Source organism: Vigna angularis, chromosome 10 (assembly GCF_016808095.1).
Source record: "Vigna angularis cultivar LongXiaoDou No.4 chromosome 10, ASM1680809v1, whole genome shotgun sequence".
Taxonomy (NCBI): domain Eukaryota; kingdom Viridiplantae; phylum Streptophyta; class Magnoliopsida; order Fabales; family Fabaceae; genus Vigna; species Vigna angularis.
This window is the reverse complement of record NC_068979.1, coordinates 1,626,966-1,646,274: the sequence shown is the minus strand read 5'-3', so window position 1 is coordinate 1,646,274 and position 19,309 is coordinate 1,626,966. Positions and strand designations below refer to the sequence as shown.

Below are 19,309 nucleotides of genomic sequence, written 5' to 3'. Positions count from 1 at the left end.
TGTATAAATAAAAATAAAACATAGCTAATATTTTAAGAATATACTAAAATATGAATCATTTGATAATATTATCATTAAATTTTAATACAATTTAATGTAAATAATTAAAATAATATGAAACTATAATTTGTAGTTGAATAACATAATCCTTAGTAATTCAACATAGAATGCACAAAATGGTAGAGATTACTAGTAGAACTGTTATGTAAATCTAGAATAAGTATGGCTTAATTGCCAGAAGTCAACTTTCCAACAGTAGGGTGTGATGGCATTGGTTTGATTTTCCACATCCACCATTGCCCCTCCCCTGATTACTGCTCGTATCTCCAATGAAAATGTAAAAATGAAAATTCCTAGAAAAAACCTAAAAGCATCAGAAATTTAATCACTTTACAAAGAACGCAATACTACAAGCTGTTGAAGAATAAAAGCGGTCCAAAGAGCACAACTGCATCCATGGTGCTAATTACGGCAAAAATGGCAGTAGTGAAATACAGCCAGGACGACAAAAAGAGTCGGTGGAATTTTTCTTTCCAGATACGATATACCACACCTGTATATCAAATATGCTAACAAAATACAATATATAAACAAAACTAAAAGAAAAGGAAAAATTTAAAACCCATTAACCCATGAGAAGAGTCTCAATGGCTTCGAAGAAAAGTGCTGACATTTCAGGGCTAGGAGACTTGATTGCACATTTGACGCCAGGGTTTCCAATCACTGTGGTAAGCTCAATTAAGAATGGTACACCTCTAGGGAGTTTAGCTGAGAAGTAAAACACGTCCTGGTTAGCATTCTTGCGCTTTGCAATAAAGAACATGTTTGATGCAGCCAGTCGTTCCAGAGTTGCGTCTGCACTGCCAATCACAATGGCTGGGAAGTCCTTGGAAACCTCGTTTGAATCAGGAAGGGACCTCCATGTCTGCAGCACAGTAAACAGTCAGATCCTCCGTTAATAACAAAACTGACTAAGTTAATTAAGGTTTCACAAATTCTGTGTAACATAGATGACTGAACTGACCGAGTCCATGAAACTATGAAATACAAATTGAAAATTTTACGCATCACAAGAGTTATGAATTGCAAGTCTATTGCAGTTATGTCACAGGATAAAACAAATGGGAGAAAGACATACCTCTAGAAAACTGGAACGTTCCATTCTACCATCCTCGGTAAAGAATACATGTAACGAGAATTTATCATTGAAATACCACACAGGTTGTTGATTGTTTTTTACAGCAACCTGTAAAAGTGAGCTAGGAGGACCTTGCAACATGTTCTGGAATGTAACCATAGGGAGGTGTGTCCTAGCTGACGTTCCAGGTTGCAGCTGTGGAACCTGAACAAAAGGGTAATCTATTAAAACATAGCTTGACAGAGATATTGAAATAAAAGACAAATATGCAAATAACAAACCTGCAGGGGTCCAGCAGCTGCAAGACCAAATGTGTTCTTGTTAAATTGAATCATGAAGCCATCAAGAGTAACCTGACTGTTGTTCTCAAACAACAAACTATAAAATATTTGACCATCTTGTCTAGTCAGCTGTGCACTAATTTGTAACCCCTGACCAGTTGAAGCAGGCAGTAAAATATGTAGTGGAGGCCTGCACCCAAGGCATGATATCTAATTAGGTAAGATTCCACAAACAGAGCTAATGAAGGTGTCATAAACTTTTCAGGATCTTGATGAATGGTTGAACTCATGTTGAATATAACAAATTTTTAATGTTTATTATATCAGAAAAACATAGTTTATCATTAATCACAATTTCTTTACGAAAAGTGACATTCTGTTAATCATACAACAAATTATATGCAATGCGTGTAAAATACAGAATTGATCAGACCACATTGCAAAGAAATATGCTAATGATCCCAGATGCACTCACCCAGAAGGAGTAGCTGGCTGATCAACCGGAACAATAGAATTATCCATGCCCATCAAATCGCCAAGTAAATCTGGCAGAGGTGCAACAGATGGAGGTGTGGCTGGTGCACCTGTTGCAGATGCAGGTGCTAATTGCCTGCCAGTAGGTGGTGATGCAGGACCATTAGCAGGATTTGCATCAGAAAACCCTGTTTCACTTCCCTCAACATAGTCTTCGTCTTCTGTTCTCTGAGCTGAAGAGAGTACACGAGTTACAAAAACATCTGGAGGCTTGTGGTAAACAGAGGATAGTGTAGCAATGTTAGCAAGAAGCTCATCAAGTAGAGAAGGTTCAAGTTGATTTGAATCATCAGTTATCACAGGCTTCTCAGCTAACACAACATCCTTAGCAGCCTGAACAAAAGATATTAGATGCATCAAATGTACAGCTCCATACTAGTCCAACGAAATTAAGAAAAGGTGTAAAAAACATTATTTCAATTTGGTTAGAGATAGCACAGAATGATAGGACAAACGTAGCAGTCCGTCATAAATAATTAATGATTTAGGTGACTAAACTGAATATGCAACTAAATCATCATATATCACTGCAAACAAACAAGCTCGGATTAAAGTGCAAGAAATAAAACCTCAGGATCAGTAGAAAGGAGACGCCAATATATGTATGCACGATCTCGCAAATCAGGATTATCTGTCTCCACAGTGGCATTGTTCAAAACAACCTGTAGAGATACAGAATTAAGTGAAACTTAGCATGCAAGTCTGAAGATCATACTTGATTAAAAACTGTAGCGCTGGGAAAGATGAAACAATACAAGAGGGAGGATTTTTCAGTCTTAACAAGACAGCTAAAGATAGATTGACAGATCTATCTTCTAAAAGCAATAAATTTTGAAAATTTCCAAAAATAATCTCAAATCTGCATTCTTTAATAACACAAGGAATTCTCTTTTCAAGGATTTTTTTTAATTGAGAATAGACTGGACTTAAACCCCAAATGCAAGGGGAAGGGTTGCTCCAAGTCCATTATAAGCGGTAGTTGGCCTGTTAATGTATTATTAGAACTGAGAATTAATTGGCCATATCTCAAACCCAAAAGCCAACTAAAAAAGCAAGCACAAGTCATATAAGCTAATGTGGGATCTGAACAAGGAATTAAAAATAATGTAGAAATTAAATAGAAGTTATCCATCAGTCAACATTTATAAAATAATACTATAACAGATACGTGCTGTGAACATTGTAGTAGAAAAATAAAACGTTGCTAAAGGCAAGGAATACACAAAAATTATTCATTATATCTGACAATTGATATTAAAATTAGACATTGCTTATGTATGTCCCTCAATACAAGGAGAAGAAGAATATATTTGCATACTTAGCCCAAGAATAGTCCAACATGAAATATCAAACCATTATGTATAGTGGCGTGTTAATCATATCTATATGAATAAAACAAACATCTTAAGGTACGACCTGAATCATCTGTTGGGGGCCCTCAGTAGGCTTCTTCAAGAAAAGTTTGACAGTAGCAGTCAGCAACTGTAGTTGGACCTGTGCAGGTTCTTCCGGGAAACTTTCCAAGAAACTTTCAAGAAGTTCATCTGCGTTGTCAATTCTTTCCGCATATTCACCAATTATCCAGATCATTGATGCCTATCGGCTCAGGAAAAGGTTTGAATGGATAAGCACACATGGTAGTGCATAATGACAGTTACAAAGGACCTCGAAGAAATGTACCTTTGCTTCTGGCTCATCCAAGGTGTCTAAGCTCTCGCAAAGTGTTGCAATTATGGACTCATATCTACAAAGCAGTACAAATATTCGATGGATGTTTTAGAGAGAGATGTAATCCCTGAATGTGTTATCTCCTACTCAAAAACTAAATGCAGATAATAAATATATCATAACATTACGTGTTGGGATATCTTCTAAATATATCTTTGATAACAATGATTGCCTCTTGAACCACGTAATTTACTTTTATCTTGATCAACTCAAGCAAAACACTAATGCATCTTTCAGCAGCTCTCTCCAATTTGATAGCACAGCGACCAATTGCTCGAACAGCCTTTCTTACAAAATCCACATCAACTTCAGTAGCATACTCCTTAAATTCTAACAAAACCTGCAAACAGTGTGAAATAAAAAATAAAAAAACTAACAAACAGAACTTTGCATATTCAGCTAGATTGGCTCAACTAAATGGTAATGCAGCAATGCACCAGATGCACATATGTGAATCTCATAAATATGAAAGATCACAGGACAAATTGCTTTTTCAATAAAAGAGGATATTCTGTTCACATGAATAAACTACCAACATAACATATCATCTAAAATATAAAGCAAAAAATTGTTCGATGGCTCATAGTGTGAGTTTCATCCATATGAAAGGGTTACAAAAACATAAAATGCTCACTACAACAGAGATTAACTCCAACCATGAAATAAATATGGGATGGAGAGGAAAATAGGAACTGACAATACACACAAGCAATACCTGGTCTATATTTCGGTCTGAAGCAAGTTTGATCATAATTTCTAACTTTTCCATTTTTACATAGATGGGATCATTGTACTTGCAGAAAAAAACCTGCACATAGAATATACACTCCATAAGCATCCCATCTTCCCAAAAGTAATAGAAAAGTTCTTCAATAACGCCCAAGGGTTTTGTAGCACCAACAAGTTCACAATACAATATTCAAATCAAACTACCTTAATTTCATGAGCAAGAATTGTCGGTCTTCTTTGTACTATAAGATTGATATTTCGCAGTGCTACATATTGTATCTCAGGTTCTGCAGAGAGTAATGTCACAAGAGGAGGGGCCATTTTTTTGCACAGATTCCGAACCACATCAGTACTGGTGATAAGCTCCATTTGCAGAAGGATCATCTAATGGTCAATATTAGTAGTTAGTAAACCAAGACAACATTATCAACAAAGTCATGAGGTAAAGTGAAAAGGTATATAAGGAAAAATCACCTTAACAGCAGACAGAACAACTGCACAATTGGCATGCTGTAAGCGAGGAGTAACTCTTTCCACTATATTCTCAGCTTCACGAGCATCAGCTGCCTTGTATCTAGAAAGAGCATCTAATATGAAAACTTGACCCCATCTGGCACGTTAAGAAAATGTAACGTCAAGTTAACCAATATGTGATCATAGATCAACAACAAAAGATCAAGATGACAAATAAAATAAGTACCACATGAACAATCATAAAGGAAGGGAGTTTTCTAAAACGGGATTCAGTATTGTTTCCAGTTTTATTTGTGTTAGCAAATATACAAGAAACTTACTCTGTACATTCATTTAAAGCTGTGAGGAGCTTTGACAGAGTGTGACTCGAGATCTCAAAAATAGGTCTACTATTGTTTTCCTGAATTTCAGCAAGTGCTGCAACAGCGTTAGCAACAACCATTGGATTATTATCAGATATCAAATCCTTCAGAGACTCCAAAAAACCCCTGTCCTCAACTAACTCTGCATTTATATCATAAAGTTTGGCAACACAAATAGCTGCTGTCTTACGAACATATGGATCGTCATCCTGTCAAAATATATCATAAAAAATATGAATTACAAAAAGGACCAAAAAAGAAAAGAAAAACAAACTTTGGCATTGTTATGAACAAGAGGAATTTTAAAATTTAACAATATTATATATGTGTGTGTGTGAGTGTGTGTAAGTTGGAACTGTGCTGTGTACCTACCTTCAGGCATCTTTGAAGGGGATCGCACAGATATTCAGTAATTTTATCAACACGAATGCAGCCCATTGTACGTACAGCTAAGGCGCGGATCAAAGGATTTGGATCTTGTGAATCCTGTCAGTATTTATAAATGACAGGAGAGAAAAATGAATCAGATTCAAGAGTACAAATATTACAATATAATAGTAAGGTATCCGTTCAGATACACATCTCCTGGGTAAACCAACACCATTGTATATGGATTTGGGAAGAATTTCAAAAAGTGGGATAATAAAAAATTGGTATAACAAGATGGTGGGGAGAGCAGGAACATATAGTCAAGAAACCCCAAAATGCCAAGAAATAAACAATGGTGAAGGATAACAAAATAAGTAATAAACAACAGAGCAAGAGGAAATAGCAGTTATTCCAGTTTGTTACCTTAACAAATGTATTCACAGCAAGTATTGCTAGGTCAGGCTGGCTCTTTGCATAATTTATCAGATATAAGTACACTAACTTTTTGAGCTCCAAATTTTCTGTTTGCATGCAATTCACTACGTCTGTGAACAATGACGAGACATCCTTCCCAACAGTCATTGCTGCAATAACTTTTTTGACAGCATCTTTTCTTTTGTCCTGCAAAACATGGAAGAAAAACAAGTTTCACATTCCACATACTTCTTCACGTTTATTATATCTGGCACATCAATACAAGAGGTCTTAGCAAAGAGGTAAGACAAAGAGTCCAAGAAAACATGCGTGAGAATTTAAAATGCTGATAACTGATCACCATACACGATCAGTGCGTAAATTGAAGAAAATAAAAAATTACAGAAGAGACACGCGTGTAACAATATATCTAAAATGCCCCATAGGAGGTCAAATATTGAGCTGCATAAACAAAAGGGAAAAGTAAAATATGAAAAGAGAATGCAGCAAATATAACAATGATGCATTAAACAAGTGCACTTATTAAGTGCGTGTCTAGTAGTACTAACTTATCAGGGAAAAAACTTTTGGAGTCAACAAGCCATTCGGTGTAACTCCGACATCTGATTCAACATGAAAATGAGGATATTAGTGTGTTGTAAAGACTGTTCCAAACACACTAAACAAGATAGGATTTAGGAATTAATGCTGTAGAGAAAAGGTTGAGGTAGCACCAATCACATACAATTGGTACAACTTGGCCTTAGGTGGTTGGGCATGCGAGAAGAAGAGAAAATCAAATAAAGAATGGTCCTATGGCAAGAGATGGAGGAAGGCCGAGAAAAGTATAGGCAAAAGCAAAGCCACGGTAAAGGATTAAATGGTCAACAAGTTTTCGATAAACAAGATTCATGAAAGAACTTTGCGACATCCTTTAACCCATATAGCCAACAGCAAAATCCCACCTAGAAAAATAAGGCTTGGTTATTGTTGATATCATCACATGTGCTAACAAGCAAATTCCCCCCAAAAAAATGAAAAATAGTCTAATTTTTTTCAGATTTCTTCTCTACTTTAAAGATCCCTATATGTATACTGGAGTCCTAAACTTCAACTTCCAACGAATTGATGCTTCGTTACCATAGATCAGCGAGTGAATGTCCAAAAGAGAAATCAAGAGAGTATCAATATTTGTATAAATTGTCAAGTCATAATAGAGACGCGTGAAATTGCGCGGCGAAGATTGAAATAAGATCCAAAAACGACAAGGAAATAGAAGTAGAAACGGAAAGGGGAACGATGAAAAGGAAGGAACCTTGTACTGAGAATTGAGCTCTTCCTTGAGCTCAGGGATTTCACCCTTCTTGGTGGTGGAGAAGTACTTGGAATCGTTCCTACTCATCTTCCCTTCCCTTTTGCGTGAGCGATACTATTCTTCTTCCGCTTCCAATTTCTGATTTCTGATTTCCGATTCTGAACCGAAAAAACAACACCGCTACGCTTGGCTTGACCGCGGAGGGAGAAAACACAGAACGGCGTCGTAGCAACTCGTTTCCCTGTAACGGGGGAAGACAAGTAACATACTCCTTCTAATGATCGTAAACTAACAACTGTTTTTCCTGTATTACGAGTATTCTTAATTTAATTAATTAAAAAAATTAAATATATTTTTAGTCTTTTATGCGAAACAAAAATTTACATTTTGATGCAGTTTAATTTTAAATTTTAAAAATAAATAAATATCGTTCTCTTGTTTAATTATATTTAATTCTTTTTATATATTAAACAACTTGTATTTGAACAATTTATATTATTTGAATTGTATTTAACACGTAAAGAAAACTAATATTATTATTTTAAGAGGAATATATTTATTTATTTATTAAATTTATTATCAAAATTTAATATATAAAAAAATTTAATTTTACATCTAAATTTAAAAGACTACAAAAATATTTAATTCATGAAAAAATTAAAATATATGTAAAAATACTTTTAAAAGTACAACACAAAAAATTTAAACTAAAAATAATAAGATAAAATATTGAAGCCCATAAAATTAGGCTTTTATTTTTTGTAATGTGAGAAATATAATACAAATTTAAATTTTAAAAAAATGGGAATGGAAGAAACAATCAGGGATGTGCGCAAAGAAAATTCTAATAGGCTTGTCTATATTCTTACTTATGTTCAATATGTTTTGTTTCTTTTTGCACCTAGCATTCATACTAATAGCAAACCGATAAAAATATTGTCTTTGTTGCATCATGTCACCTCTATTTTTTGTCGTTACCTCCAATTGCACCTTCAATTTTCATTGTCGTCTCATTGTTTGAGAGGAGGAAGAAGAAAATATTGTTCTTAAGAGTATTATATACATTCTGAAAAACTCGTTCAAAAAATTGTTATAGAAAACCAATTTTGGAACTCATCTCATATGTTTCGGAAAGTTTATTCTAAAAAAAGGTTCATTTTATGATTTATCATATATGTTTGAGAAAGCTCATCCCACAAAACTTATGTTTTTGAAAGTTCATTTTAAAAATTCATTTTAAAAATTCATTTCTTCTATTCTTGAAAACACGTTTTGCAAATCATGGTCTGGACGTTTCAAAAAACTAGAAAAAAAAAAGGTAAAACGTAATCTATAAGTCAAAAGTTAAATGGTAATTTTAAAATTTATGTATAGTTACAGATTATGGAGGTGCAGTAGAAAAAAAAAAGATATTGATTAATAACACTATGAGGTAGATGAATTTTCTAAATATCCACATCATATATAACTGTTGACAAACTATGCTAATTATGTCGCATATGTGTTATGGCAATGTCAGTATAATACTTGATTTATTTTTTTAATTTTGATGGTTAATGAGTTATTTGAACTTTATATCCAATTGTTTTGTCCATGGTCAAGAGAGATCATAATTTCCAATGAGAACAAATTAAATAAATTTGAAATATGTCATTTGGTTGTTTAAGATTTTGTGTTGAATTTTGGTTTGATGTCTTTATGTGATATTTATTACGATTATGTTTGATATAAGGGTTTCATATTGACGTTAGTTGAGATATGACATATTTCATGTTTTGATTGGTGAGATAATTGTCACACTAGATAATGTTGAAATGAAGTATTGTACTTTGAAGTGACTTAGTGTGCTATCATTGACTTATTGGGTGTTGATTACACGAGGGTTACATTTGAGCTAAGACAATGTCGTGGTCCTCAAGTTAGGTTAAGAGAGGTACACAACAATTATTGTGAGAACCAATAGTGGGAGTACACTACACATGCCTACTTGTTGCATGCACTATTTTTACGAATAAGAGTGTCATTTTGATCCGTGTATCCTATTTTCTGCTCTCCGGTGACTTAAAGTCATGTAGCATATATGCTTGGAGAGTTGTTGTACTAACCCACTTATACGAGTAGCTTTGAGATGTCAACTTTGTTGAAACAAAACAGTTAGTTGGATACGTGACTCTTTTACAAACATATATCTTGCACTTTCATTTCCTTTGTTATTTTATTATATATTGACCAACCTTTAATTAATTTTTTATAGAGTTAGAGTTATGACCACTTCCCTGTGATGGGAATGAGGCATTTGTTACCTATTTACGATAAAGATAAACCTCGTGTCGCATGTTGGGTGATGAGGAGACAAATTTCCAACCTACTTGAGACCAGGACACATTTAGATGGCTTAACATAGGATAAGGTGATATGAACCTCATATGAATCACAACAAATTAGTCGTCCACAGATGGTCATCAAAATGGTTTATGGTTGGATTAAAGTATGTGTGATTGTACATTGACATTTACCTAAATGTATGTTAAGGCAATTTAGATATGAGCAGTCAATCTCGTGGTCGTCAAACACTGTATAAGAGGATGACAGAATAACCACTAATGATTGTTGGTTGCGCTTTATTTAGCACATGTATGTAAATGTCACATCGACGTCATCTTCATTTGCATGTGTGAAGGAATATCTCCAGTGGTTCAGAAGTATATATCATCCCTATGTTATTTCTGTCACTGAGGAGAACCGACCCAATCTTGTACCTCGACTTCAATGACATATCACATATTTTGTAGGAGATCAAAGCCAGGATGGTGTGTTGGTAATGTTTATGTGATTATGCTATTAAAAAATGTTAATTAATTTATTGGACTATGAATGCAAATATCTATCAAACACATGATGAGAACATTTCAGACAATGATTGATTATCATGATGTTAACGAGGACACTATAGTATGAGACTATGCTAACGAGACATTACAGATAGCTTGTGTACATGCATCCAACAATAAAGGAGGTCGAAATGTATGCGACAAACGTTCACCATCATTTGGGCAACAACGTCTTTTATTATGTATTTAGTTTTTTTTTAACTTTTTAACAACTTTGTGTATATACAATTAAACAACTTTGTATTTTCATTTATGCATGTGTTCATAATACACAAATATTAACCTTGAAACAAGTCAACATATATGGAATTAACACCTGTAAACTCTACAAATGTTTACATCCTACTTACATGAAAAGATTACCATGCTTGGATAAATGATAACCTTCGTGTAGATGAATTTGTAAATATAAAATTAATAAATGAAACTTATTTTATAATGAAACAAAAGAATAATAATGTTACATACATACAGTGATATCCATCAACATGTCTCGTACATATTAATTTATGTTGTATTAATTAGAAGGCGGTGTAATACTTAGTGAGAAAATCATTATGTTGTATTAATTAGAAGGTGGTGTAATATTTAGTGGGAAAATCATAATATTTTGATTATATGAGAGACATACTAAAATGATATTACATCGACATAGTTAATTTTTGATACAATCATACACTTGTTTATATTAGTCTCTAATTAACGAAATAAATTGTTATAAAAACACAAGTAAAGTGTCAACTATAATATACTAATTGCGAGTCAAATATTAAATTTCAAATCAAGTAAACATAGTGAATGAAAACGTAACTACAAAGGGAGAATAAAAAAGTAAATTTTTTATCATATTATTTGGAAATGTAAAAACATAAAAATAAGTCACAAGAAGATATAGAGAGAATTGTTAAAAAAAATAGCATTTATGCATTTTCAACCAAACTGCATGTTATGGATCACAAGCTCAAAAGTATTAGTTTCAAATCCTTAAACACAAATTATTACTATTATTCATTACAAATTCAAACTCTAAAAACCTAAATATATTTCCATCTATAAAAAAGAAAAATCAACTGCCAACCTAACCAATAAGTAAGCAAATTATTTTCATAAAACAAAGGCAAAGATTGTTTATAGCATTATAACTAAACTTAAATATATTTTTTAGACTCTAAATTTTAAAATAAAATTAAAATTTGTTTAATTATATTATTTTTAAAATCTTTTTAATTAGTTAACTAAATTATTATTTTGTTTTATATTTTAAACTACATTTTAAATTAATATTTAAAATGTTTATATTGATGTTTTAATTTAAATATTAATATGTAACGTGTTTAATATTATTAATTAAAAGAATTATTTTTATTATTTTTTAAATTTAATGATTAAATATATTAAAATTTAAGACATAAGTAACTTTGAATTTTGTTAACAAATTTAAGAGTGATATATTTTTGTAGGATTATAATAGTACGTGAAGTGTGATAATTAAAAAAAAAATGGTTGATGTTTTTTGTCACTGTCACATGGGGGCACAAGTCATGGTCTAATCAGTTTTTGTTTTTTAGATGTAGGACATACTTAATTTCTAACACGTGTAATATTAATTAAAAACTTAATAAGACTCCCGTATGGAGAAAACACACTGGGAAAAGGAAAAAAAAAAGCCAAATCTTAAATTATTTATTTATTTAGTGAATGAATAAATTGCTATTGAAGTCAACAGGTTTCAATTTGGTTGCCCCATGAACACAGTTCATAAATGTACGGTCACGATCATTCCTTTTACCAACCTCCCTCTTCAATTACTGCACCCATTCCATAAAAAACAAACTCAATCAAGTAATTTGAATTATAAAATATGAAATATAAAATATTTTATCTTTTATATTAGAAAGATATAAAAACTCTTCAATTATAAATTTAATATTTCAGTTGTAAAAATAATATAACAAAATAAACCTAATATTTATTTGATGAAAAATGTGAATAATGAGTTGGTTGGCTGGTTTTGCTTCGTGCTTCTGCCAGCAAACACAGCTGGAATTAGCGGAATCCAGCTGGTACTGTACGGATCAAATATGCAGCTACCGTCGCCGTTTCTGTCTTTTCTTTATTTTTTTCATAATTTTTCTTTTATATTAAAAGAATGCACCTGCATCTAGTTATTACGTATTATGCAATTAATTATAAATAAAATGGTTGGTATATTTTATTTAGAGATTAGTTAGTTATCTACATGTGAAAAACTTAATTGTAAAAATTAAAAAATATATGATCTAAAAATTTTCTTAAAAGGTTAAGAAAATAAATAAAATGAGTTGGTTGAAGTGGTGAGACTGGTACAATGCCAAGGGGAGGGTAGGACCCACAGTCAAATTTTCAAATTACAGTCTTGCCCTTTTGAACGTTCAACCAGCATCATTTTCTTAATTTGTGTGTGTTGGATTTGGAGCCAGTAAAAATGTGCTGGTTGTGTGCAAGATTACCAAGATATCCTTTGTCTTTTCACTTTTGGGCTCGAATGTTTGTTTGACAAGTCTCTCTTAAACTGATATTTTATATAACTCTATTCTAAATATGGTATCTCACCATAACTTTTATTATAACCTTTTGTTAGTTTTAATAAATAAATATATTTAATTTTAGTTTAGTTAAATATAGGATTATAGTATAGATAAGCATAATCTACTATATTTTGAATAAAAATTATATAATTATCAATATATATGTAAATTAAAATAGATTTTTTAAGAATAATGTTACTTTTTTTCAAAACTTTAAATTTTTATATTAAATTTATATAAAAAGGCTTTTATCATCTGAATATTGTTAAAAGATTAAAAAATTTAAGGTTGTTAGTTAATAAAAATATGGAGTAGTTATTATCTTCAATTGTTCTATTTTCCTTATATACCATATACAAATCTATTTTATTGTACACAATGGAGTAGTTATTGGCATAAATGAGTATTTTATATATAACCATTTTATGTCTCAGACTATTTACCAAGGTTGTCGTGGACAGCAAATTGAGTTCTCTGTAAAACTATGAGAAATATCCTTATGTTCACTTTAGGATATATTTAAGAATTTCTAATCAAATTAATCTGAATAAAAATATATAAACACTGTAAAATAAAATATTGAATAAATTTAAATATAATTATATATTTAAACTACTAAGAATATTGTTATAATGAATAATGTCATGAGTGGTAAAAGCAAACACAGGAGATCTTTAACTGATCTGTATAAAATTTGTCTGAATCATTTAAGTATTTATTTCGATAAAAATTTCAAACTAAAATTTGTGTTGGACGAGAATGTGATCATTCTTAAGAGGTTGGTAACTTAAAAAAGAGAAAGAATAACTAAATTTAAAAAATACAAATACAAAAGAGTTAGTATTGCTATAGTAAAACTTTTCCAGTACCAATCAATTATGTAAATTAGTTTTTCAAAAAATAATAAATATATACAAAAATATAAACTCTCTCTTTATTTAAATTGAATGCACATGTAAATAAAAAAAAAATCTATGGATCAGTTATACAAGTTTTGGTGAATAAAAAAGCCACGAAATATTTTTGGCTTTTGCTTAAATTATTTAATTTATTCTATTTTTCTTAATCATTGTTAAGAATATTAAAAAATAGTATTACATGAGTTAAGGGTGTAATACATAAGGACAAAAGAATAAAATGGAAAATAAAGAGTATTTATTTGGATAGGGTGAAAAAAAAGAAAAAGAAGAGAAAAAAGAGAAAAAGAAGAGAAAAGTCAAAGTTGTCATTAACCTCAAAATCTGTCATAAACGGTAAAAAGATCGCGAAGAGATACCGTGACAAATCCGAAATATCGGAAAGAGTTGGAGGGCAAATCTGTATTTACGCAGGCCTTATAAAAGTTTCCATATCGGTTCTCCTTCCATTTCAGCACATCCTAATTCCAAACCACTGCATACCCAGCCGCCGTCTCTCTTTCACTCTCTCACTTTCTATCAAGGGCCTTTTCCGGCACCCTTCGCCGGAGAACAACCGCGTCTCCAATCGCCGGAGACTTGGAGGGCTTCGCCGGAGAGCAATCGTATCCGCGGACGGCGGTTCGTAAGAGTTTGGTTTCGTGCATGTTGAAACGGCGGCGTTCGGTGGTGGTGGTGAGCAATCGGGAGAGAGTGGGGTAGGATGTAGTTTGGTTGATCAGGGGAGATGGGGAGAGTGGTCGTGGGGGTGGCGGTGACGGTGGCTGTGGCGACGTGTGCGGTTGCGGCGGTGGTGGTGGGGCGGAGAGTGAAAAGCCGGAGGAAGTGGAAGAAAGTGGCGAATGTGGTGAGAGAACTGGAGGAAGGGTGCGACACTAGGGTTGGGAGGTTGAGGCAAGTGGTGGATGCCATGGCCGTGGAGATGCACGCCGGGTTGGCATCTGAAGGTGGCTCCAAGCTCAAAATGCTTCTCACATTCGTCGATAATCTCCCAAATGGGTAATAATCTCTTTCTTCTTTTCCTTCATTAGGTTCCGATTGCATTGCCCCTTTCCTGTCCTTAACTGTGCCATTAAGAGTCTTCTTTTCTTGGGAAGTCAATGTGCATTTCCCCTTCTTGGTCATTTCTTTATTTTTTCAGCATTTTCTTATTTTTGTCTTTTACGTCATTCCGTGTGTGTAGTTGTCGTCTAATTACATCAAGATACTGTTTATTTCTGCTTTCACTCTTATGATTTGTGCATATGTTCTACCCATGTGCATTTATATCTGTTGCATTATATATTGTTTTCAAATATGCCGATGGCGTTCTTTTTATGTTCTTGATTTGATATGATGGAACTTTTAAGTTTTTTAAATAACATTTCGAATGCTTTTTAGAATATTTTTAGTAGAAATCAATGATCTGACAATCCGTGATTCATGACTGGTTAACAGTACTGTCATCGTATTTTAATTAAAGTCCTCTTTGAACTGGGGTTTCTGCTGAACTTTAACTTTTGCAACATCCAATGCATTGCCCGTTTGTAGCGTACGTTTTGAGAATTCCATGTTATGCACATGATTTGTGTCAACACTGAAGATTGAGTTACAGAATCTAAATGTAGGACTGTCATCGTATCTATATCTGTTTTGGGCGTTCCACACGATCGCACACGATGCCTGAGCATACTTTTTTTTTGGAATGAAGAGTGGTATTTGTTAAATTAATTTGATTCTATAATTTTGTCTTCGCATTGATACGTGCAGTTCAATATGAATGTGATGTATTTATATATTTATATATTTTTCTACTTCTATTATCAGGACCGAGAAAGGAACATATTATGCACTTCATCTCGGGGGTACAAATTTTAGGGTTTTGCGGGTTCAATTAACTGGTCAACCAACTTCAGACTTGGAACATGAAGTAGAACGACAACCCATTCCCCAAAATGTCATGACCAGCACAAGCGAGGTGACTTGACCAAAACACTAAAATTTTGGACTTATGTGGTGTTTGCTTGGTCTTTTAACACAGTAGAGGTTGACTGATTTTGCTGCCTGCAGGACCTCTTTGATTTTATTGCATCTTCATTGAAGGATTTCATTGCCAAAGAAGGAGATGGTTCCACTATTTCACAGGGCAGAAGAGAACTTGGATTTACATTCTCCTTTCCTGTGAAGCAAATGTCTGTTTCCTCTGGCATTTTAATCAAATGGACGAAAGGGTTTTCCATTGTAGACATGGTTAGTCAAGTGACTTTAAAGAGGTTTTTTGGGGAATTGGAAAAACTTATACTCCAAGGGAATATTGTGGTATATGGAAAATTCTTGTATCATGATTCCTCATAGAGCTGATCACTAACTTTAATGGTACCTTTTGTATGTTTGAGAGAAAAATCATGATTTTGAACAGGGTAATAATTTGTTTAGTTTTATACTTTATATAAAAAGTTATCTATAAGCCCAGTGCATTTAGTTAGTTGTGTCGTTAATATATTTCTTGTTCGGTTATCTTTTATATAGATCTCATTGCAGCCTTTTAACTTTATTGACCAAATTAGTTTTTTATTTTTTATTTTTTTAAATGGCTTTTTGTGCTTCCCCCTTTAAGAGTTACAAAATGGATGTAAAGAGCCTTCTCAATTGCAGAATTCTAATAATAGTAGTGTGTAAATATCATGACCGCGTTATATTAATAAGAACTGTGTGTTGTCAGGTAGGAAGAGATGTTGCAGCATGTTTGCAAGAAGCCTTTATAAGGAATGGCCTAGATGTTCGGGTAGCTGCCTTGGTAAGGAAGTACTTTCTTTTAACCCCCAGTTATATTTTTATCCTCCAACTTAGAATGTTGCCAAGAGCAATGTCTGATAATTACATAACTTGGTATGATGTCTGTTTAATGAATTGCTACTTTTCCAAAGTCATTTTTGCAGTTAATTCTTCGTATTTTGGAATGAAGGATAAATTGTGGTAGTTTGACTGACATTTGTTTTCATTAAGAAACTGTGTTGCATTTTTTATCGCTGTGAAATTGTTTTCTTAATGCACTGTAATTATGTGGAGAACTGTGCTGCGTTGGTGTTGTGCATTATAAATAAGTAATGTTTTATTTATGATTATTATTATTATTATGGGAAACATGATTTCATGTTCATGTTCAACAGGTTAATGACACTGTTGGAACATTAGCAGTCGGGCATTATCACGATCCAGATACAGTTGCTGCAATTATAATTGGTACCGGTACAAATGCCTGTTATTTGGAACGAGTTGATGCTATTATCAAGTGCCAAGGTCTTCTTATGTCATCTGGGCGCATGGTATTGCTTTGTCTTGTTTTCACTTCTGTCTTTTGTTTCTCTTGAAATTTCAGCAAGTTTAACTCTTCTGGTTTTTAGGTTGTTAACATGGAATGGGGGAACTTTTGGTCATCTCACTTGCCAAGAACATCGTATGACATTGATTTGGATGCTGCTAGTCCTAATCCAAATGATCAGGTGAGGTTCTGCATCAGATGACTTCTGTTGTTTGATTTGTCATATGACTAAAATGTTGGATATTTGGATACAGGGTTTTGAGAAAATGATATCTGGAATGTATCTTGGTGATTTAGTGAGGAGAGTCATTCTCAGGATGACATTAGAGTCCGATATGTTTGGACCTATTTCTCCAAAGCTTTCAATGCCTTTCATACTGAGGTGAGTACTGAGTTCTTTCTGTTTGTTGAATGTATTATCCATTAATTTGTTTTAAAGTCTGGTTTATATTGTAATGGTTCAATTCCATTTTTTATTTTGATTGCCATTGATCAATTTCAATGTCTTAGAGATGGTTGATCATTTATTCTGGAAAGTGAATTTGCTGTATATTTATCAAGTGAACTTAGAATGATTTATTTGATCCTGACTTGATCGCCTGATGCAAACTTTTCGGGCCATTTCTGAAATGGTGTGCATATTGGCAAGCCTCACCCATTCTCCTTCATATATCTTGAACTAAAACTATTACATTACCTGATGGAAATTCAGGACTCCTTTGATGGCTGCCATGCATGAGGATAACACGCCTGACTTGAGAGAAGTAGCAAGAATCCTTAATGATATATTTGAGGTAAAGAAGCGGCGCACACCTTATGTTTTGGCCTTGCCTGCTGTAGTTTAATACTAATTCTTTTGTTGTATGTCTCAGATCCCTGATGTTCCTTTGAAGGCAAGAAAAATAGTGGTGAAGGTGTGTGATGTGGTGACTCGTAGAGCTGCTCGATTGGCAGCTGCTGGTATTGTTGGTATCTTGAAAAAGATTGGTAGGGATGGGAGTGGTGGCATCACAGGTGGACGGAGTAGAAGTGATATGAAAATGAAAAGAACAGTGGTGGCAATTGAAGGGGGATTGTATTCTAAATATACATTGTTTAGGGAGTACTTGCGTGATGCTCTAAATGAAATATTGGGGGAAGATATTGCCAAGCACGTTATTCTAAAGGTCACCGAAGATGGATCTGGCATTGGGGCCACACTGCTTGCTGCCTCCTATTCATCCTAAACTGTGGATAAAGGGGGTTACTTACACCGCCATAAATATATTTATATATATATAATTTGTTTAATATATATATATATATATATATGTATGTATATATCTGCATATTTATATATATGTACATATATATATATATATATATATATATATATATATATATATATATATATATATATATATATATATATATATATATATATATATAGGCACACACACACGTATAGCCATGTAAATCAGAATTTGTTCTCCATATTTTAAATATCTCTGTATAAAGGAAGGTTTCGTCTATTCTTTGACCAAGTTATCTTCATTTATATGATTATTATTTTTTTAACGGCTGACTAGGAAGGAGTGATATCTTGAGATTGAAGTTTGCTTATTATGTCTTGTTAAAAAGTAATTAAATCTGAATGCTTTTTCAGTTATCTACCTATTGACTAGCCTACAATGATCTTGTCGATGACAAGCCCAACAATTAACGTTGTTGTGATAATTTTATAATATTAAAATGGTTATACGTACGTCCACTTGTTTCAAGTTTATTTAAATAAATAATTTAGGTTACAATCTTTCTGAATTTCTTCTTCCCTTCATGAAGTAATGATTTGTATTTGAGGATTCTTTTTCATGTATGAAATAATAGTTTACAACTAATACACAAATTTAAATTATTTTAAGCTTTAGTTTATTTATAATATGTTATATGGGTATGTAATAATTAAATCATTCAATTTTTATATTTTAAGATTTTAGTTTTATGTTTTTCATTTAAGAAATAATAATTATAATATTTTAAAAGAAAAACAATGAAAGAAAATGTCATTTTATTAAATTTAAGGGATATTAATTGCGAGTGGCCTATTTAAAAAGTGGTAAAAATCTACTATGAAAAGAGAGTTATTAATGTCATTTAGTACAATTATAAAAGGAAATATAGACATGATAAATAGTTTATTTATTTATTTTGTAAGTACTATTTTTGTTATATTTAGTAATTTTAATTTTAATTTTAAAAAGGGATTATGTTAAAAAACAGTCAAATAATTTTAAAAAATAGTGAAATATA

The 19,309-nt window shown here is 32.6% G+C and overlaps 2 protein-coding genes across 2 annotated transcripts; one reads left to right on the top strand and one right to left on the bottom strand.

Moving 5' to 3' along the window:
• Nucleotides 1-370: 370 nt before the first annotated feature.
• On the bottom strand, nt 371-7,650 carry LOC108320889 (beta-adaptin-like protein B). The gene is made up of 15 exons (XM_017552472.2): nt 7,345-7,650; nt 6,039-6,236; nt 5,619-5,732; nt 5,205-5,455; nt 4,885-5,020; nt 4,615-4,794; nt 4,397-4,489; nt 3,810-4,021; nt 3,634-3,697; nt 3,370-3,549; nt 2,523-2,615; nt 1,895-2,286; nt 1,420-1,609; nt 1,139-1,342; nt 371-925 (listed from the first exon to the last, which is right to left on the bottom strand). The coding sequence occupies exons 1-15, from the start codon at nt 7,429-7,431 to the stop codon at nt 626-628; spliced, it is 2,694 nt and encodes an 897-aa protein (XP_017407961.1). The 5' UTR covers nt 7,432-7,650; the 3' UTR covers nt 371-625.
• A 6,505-nt stretch (nt 7,651-14,155) lies between these two features.
• LOC108320825 (hexokinase-3) lies at nt 14,156-18,577 on the top strand. The gene is made up of 9 exons (XM_017552370.2): nt 14,156-14,718; nt 15,526-15,676; nt 15,769-15,948; nt 16,421-16,495; nt 16,869-17,024; nt 17,103-17,201; nt 17,275-17,402; nt 17,733-17,814; nt 17,893-18,577. The coding sequence occupies exons 1-9, from the start codon at nt 14,447-14,449 to the stop codon at nt 18,244-18,246; spliced, it is 1,497 nt and encodes a 498-aa protein (XP_017407859.1). The 5' UTR covers nt 14,156-14,446; the 3' UTR covers nt 18,247-18,577.
• Nucleotides 18,578-19,309: the final 732 nt, after the last annotated feature.

Coding starts and splice junctions, on each gene's coding strand:
- LOC108320889 (XM_017552472.2), bottom strand. CDS start 7,431: ATGAGTAGGAACGATTCCAAGTACTTCTCCACCACCAAGAAGGGTGAA. Junction 6,237..7,344: donor AGCTCAATTCTCAGTACAAG/GTTCCTTCCTTT, acceptor CATGTTTTGCAG/GACAAAAGAAAAGATGCTGT. Junction 1,610..1,894: donor CAGCCAGCTACTCCTTCTGG/GTGAGTGCATCT, acceptor CCTTGGGTGCAG/GCCTCCACTACATATTTTAC.
- LOC108320825 (XM_017552370.2), top strand. CDS start 14,447: ATGGGGAGAGTGGTCGTGGGGGTGGCGGTGACGGTGGCTGTGGCGACG. Junction 17,025..17,102: donor TTATGTCATCTGGGCGCATG/GTATTGCTTTGT, acceptor TCTGGTTTTTAG/GTTGTTAACATGGAATGGGG. Junction 17,403..17,732: donor TCAATGCCTTTCATACTGAG/GTGAGTACTGAG, acceptor ATGGAAATTCAG/GACTCCTTTGATGGCTGCCA.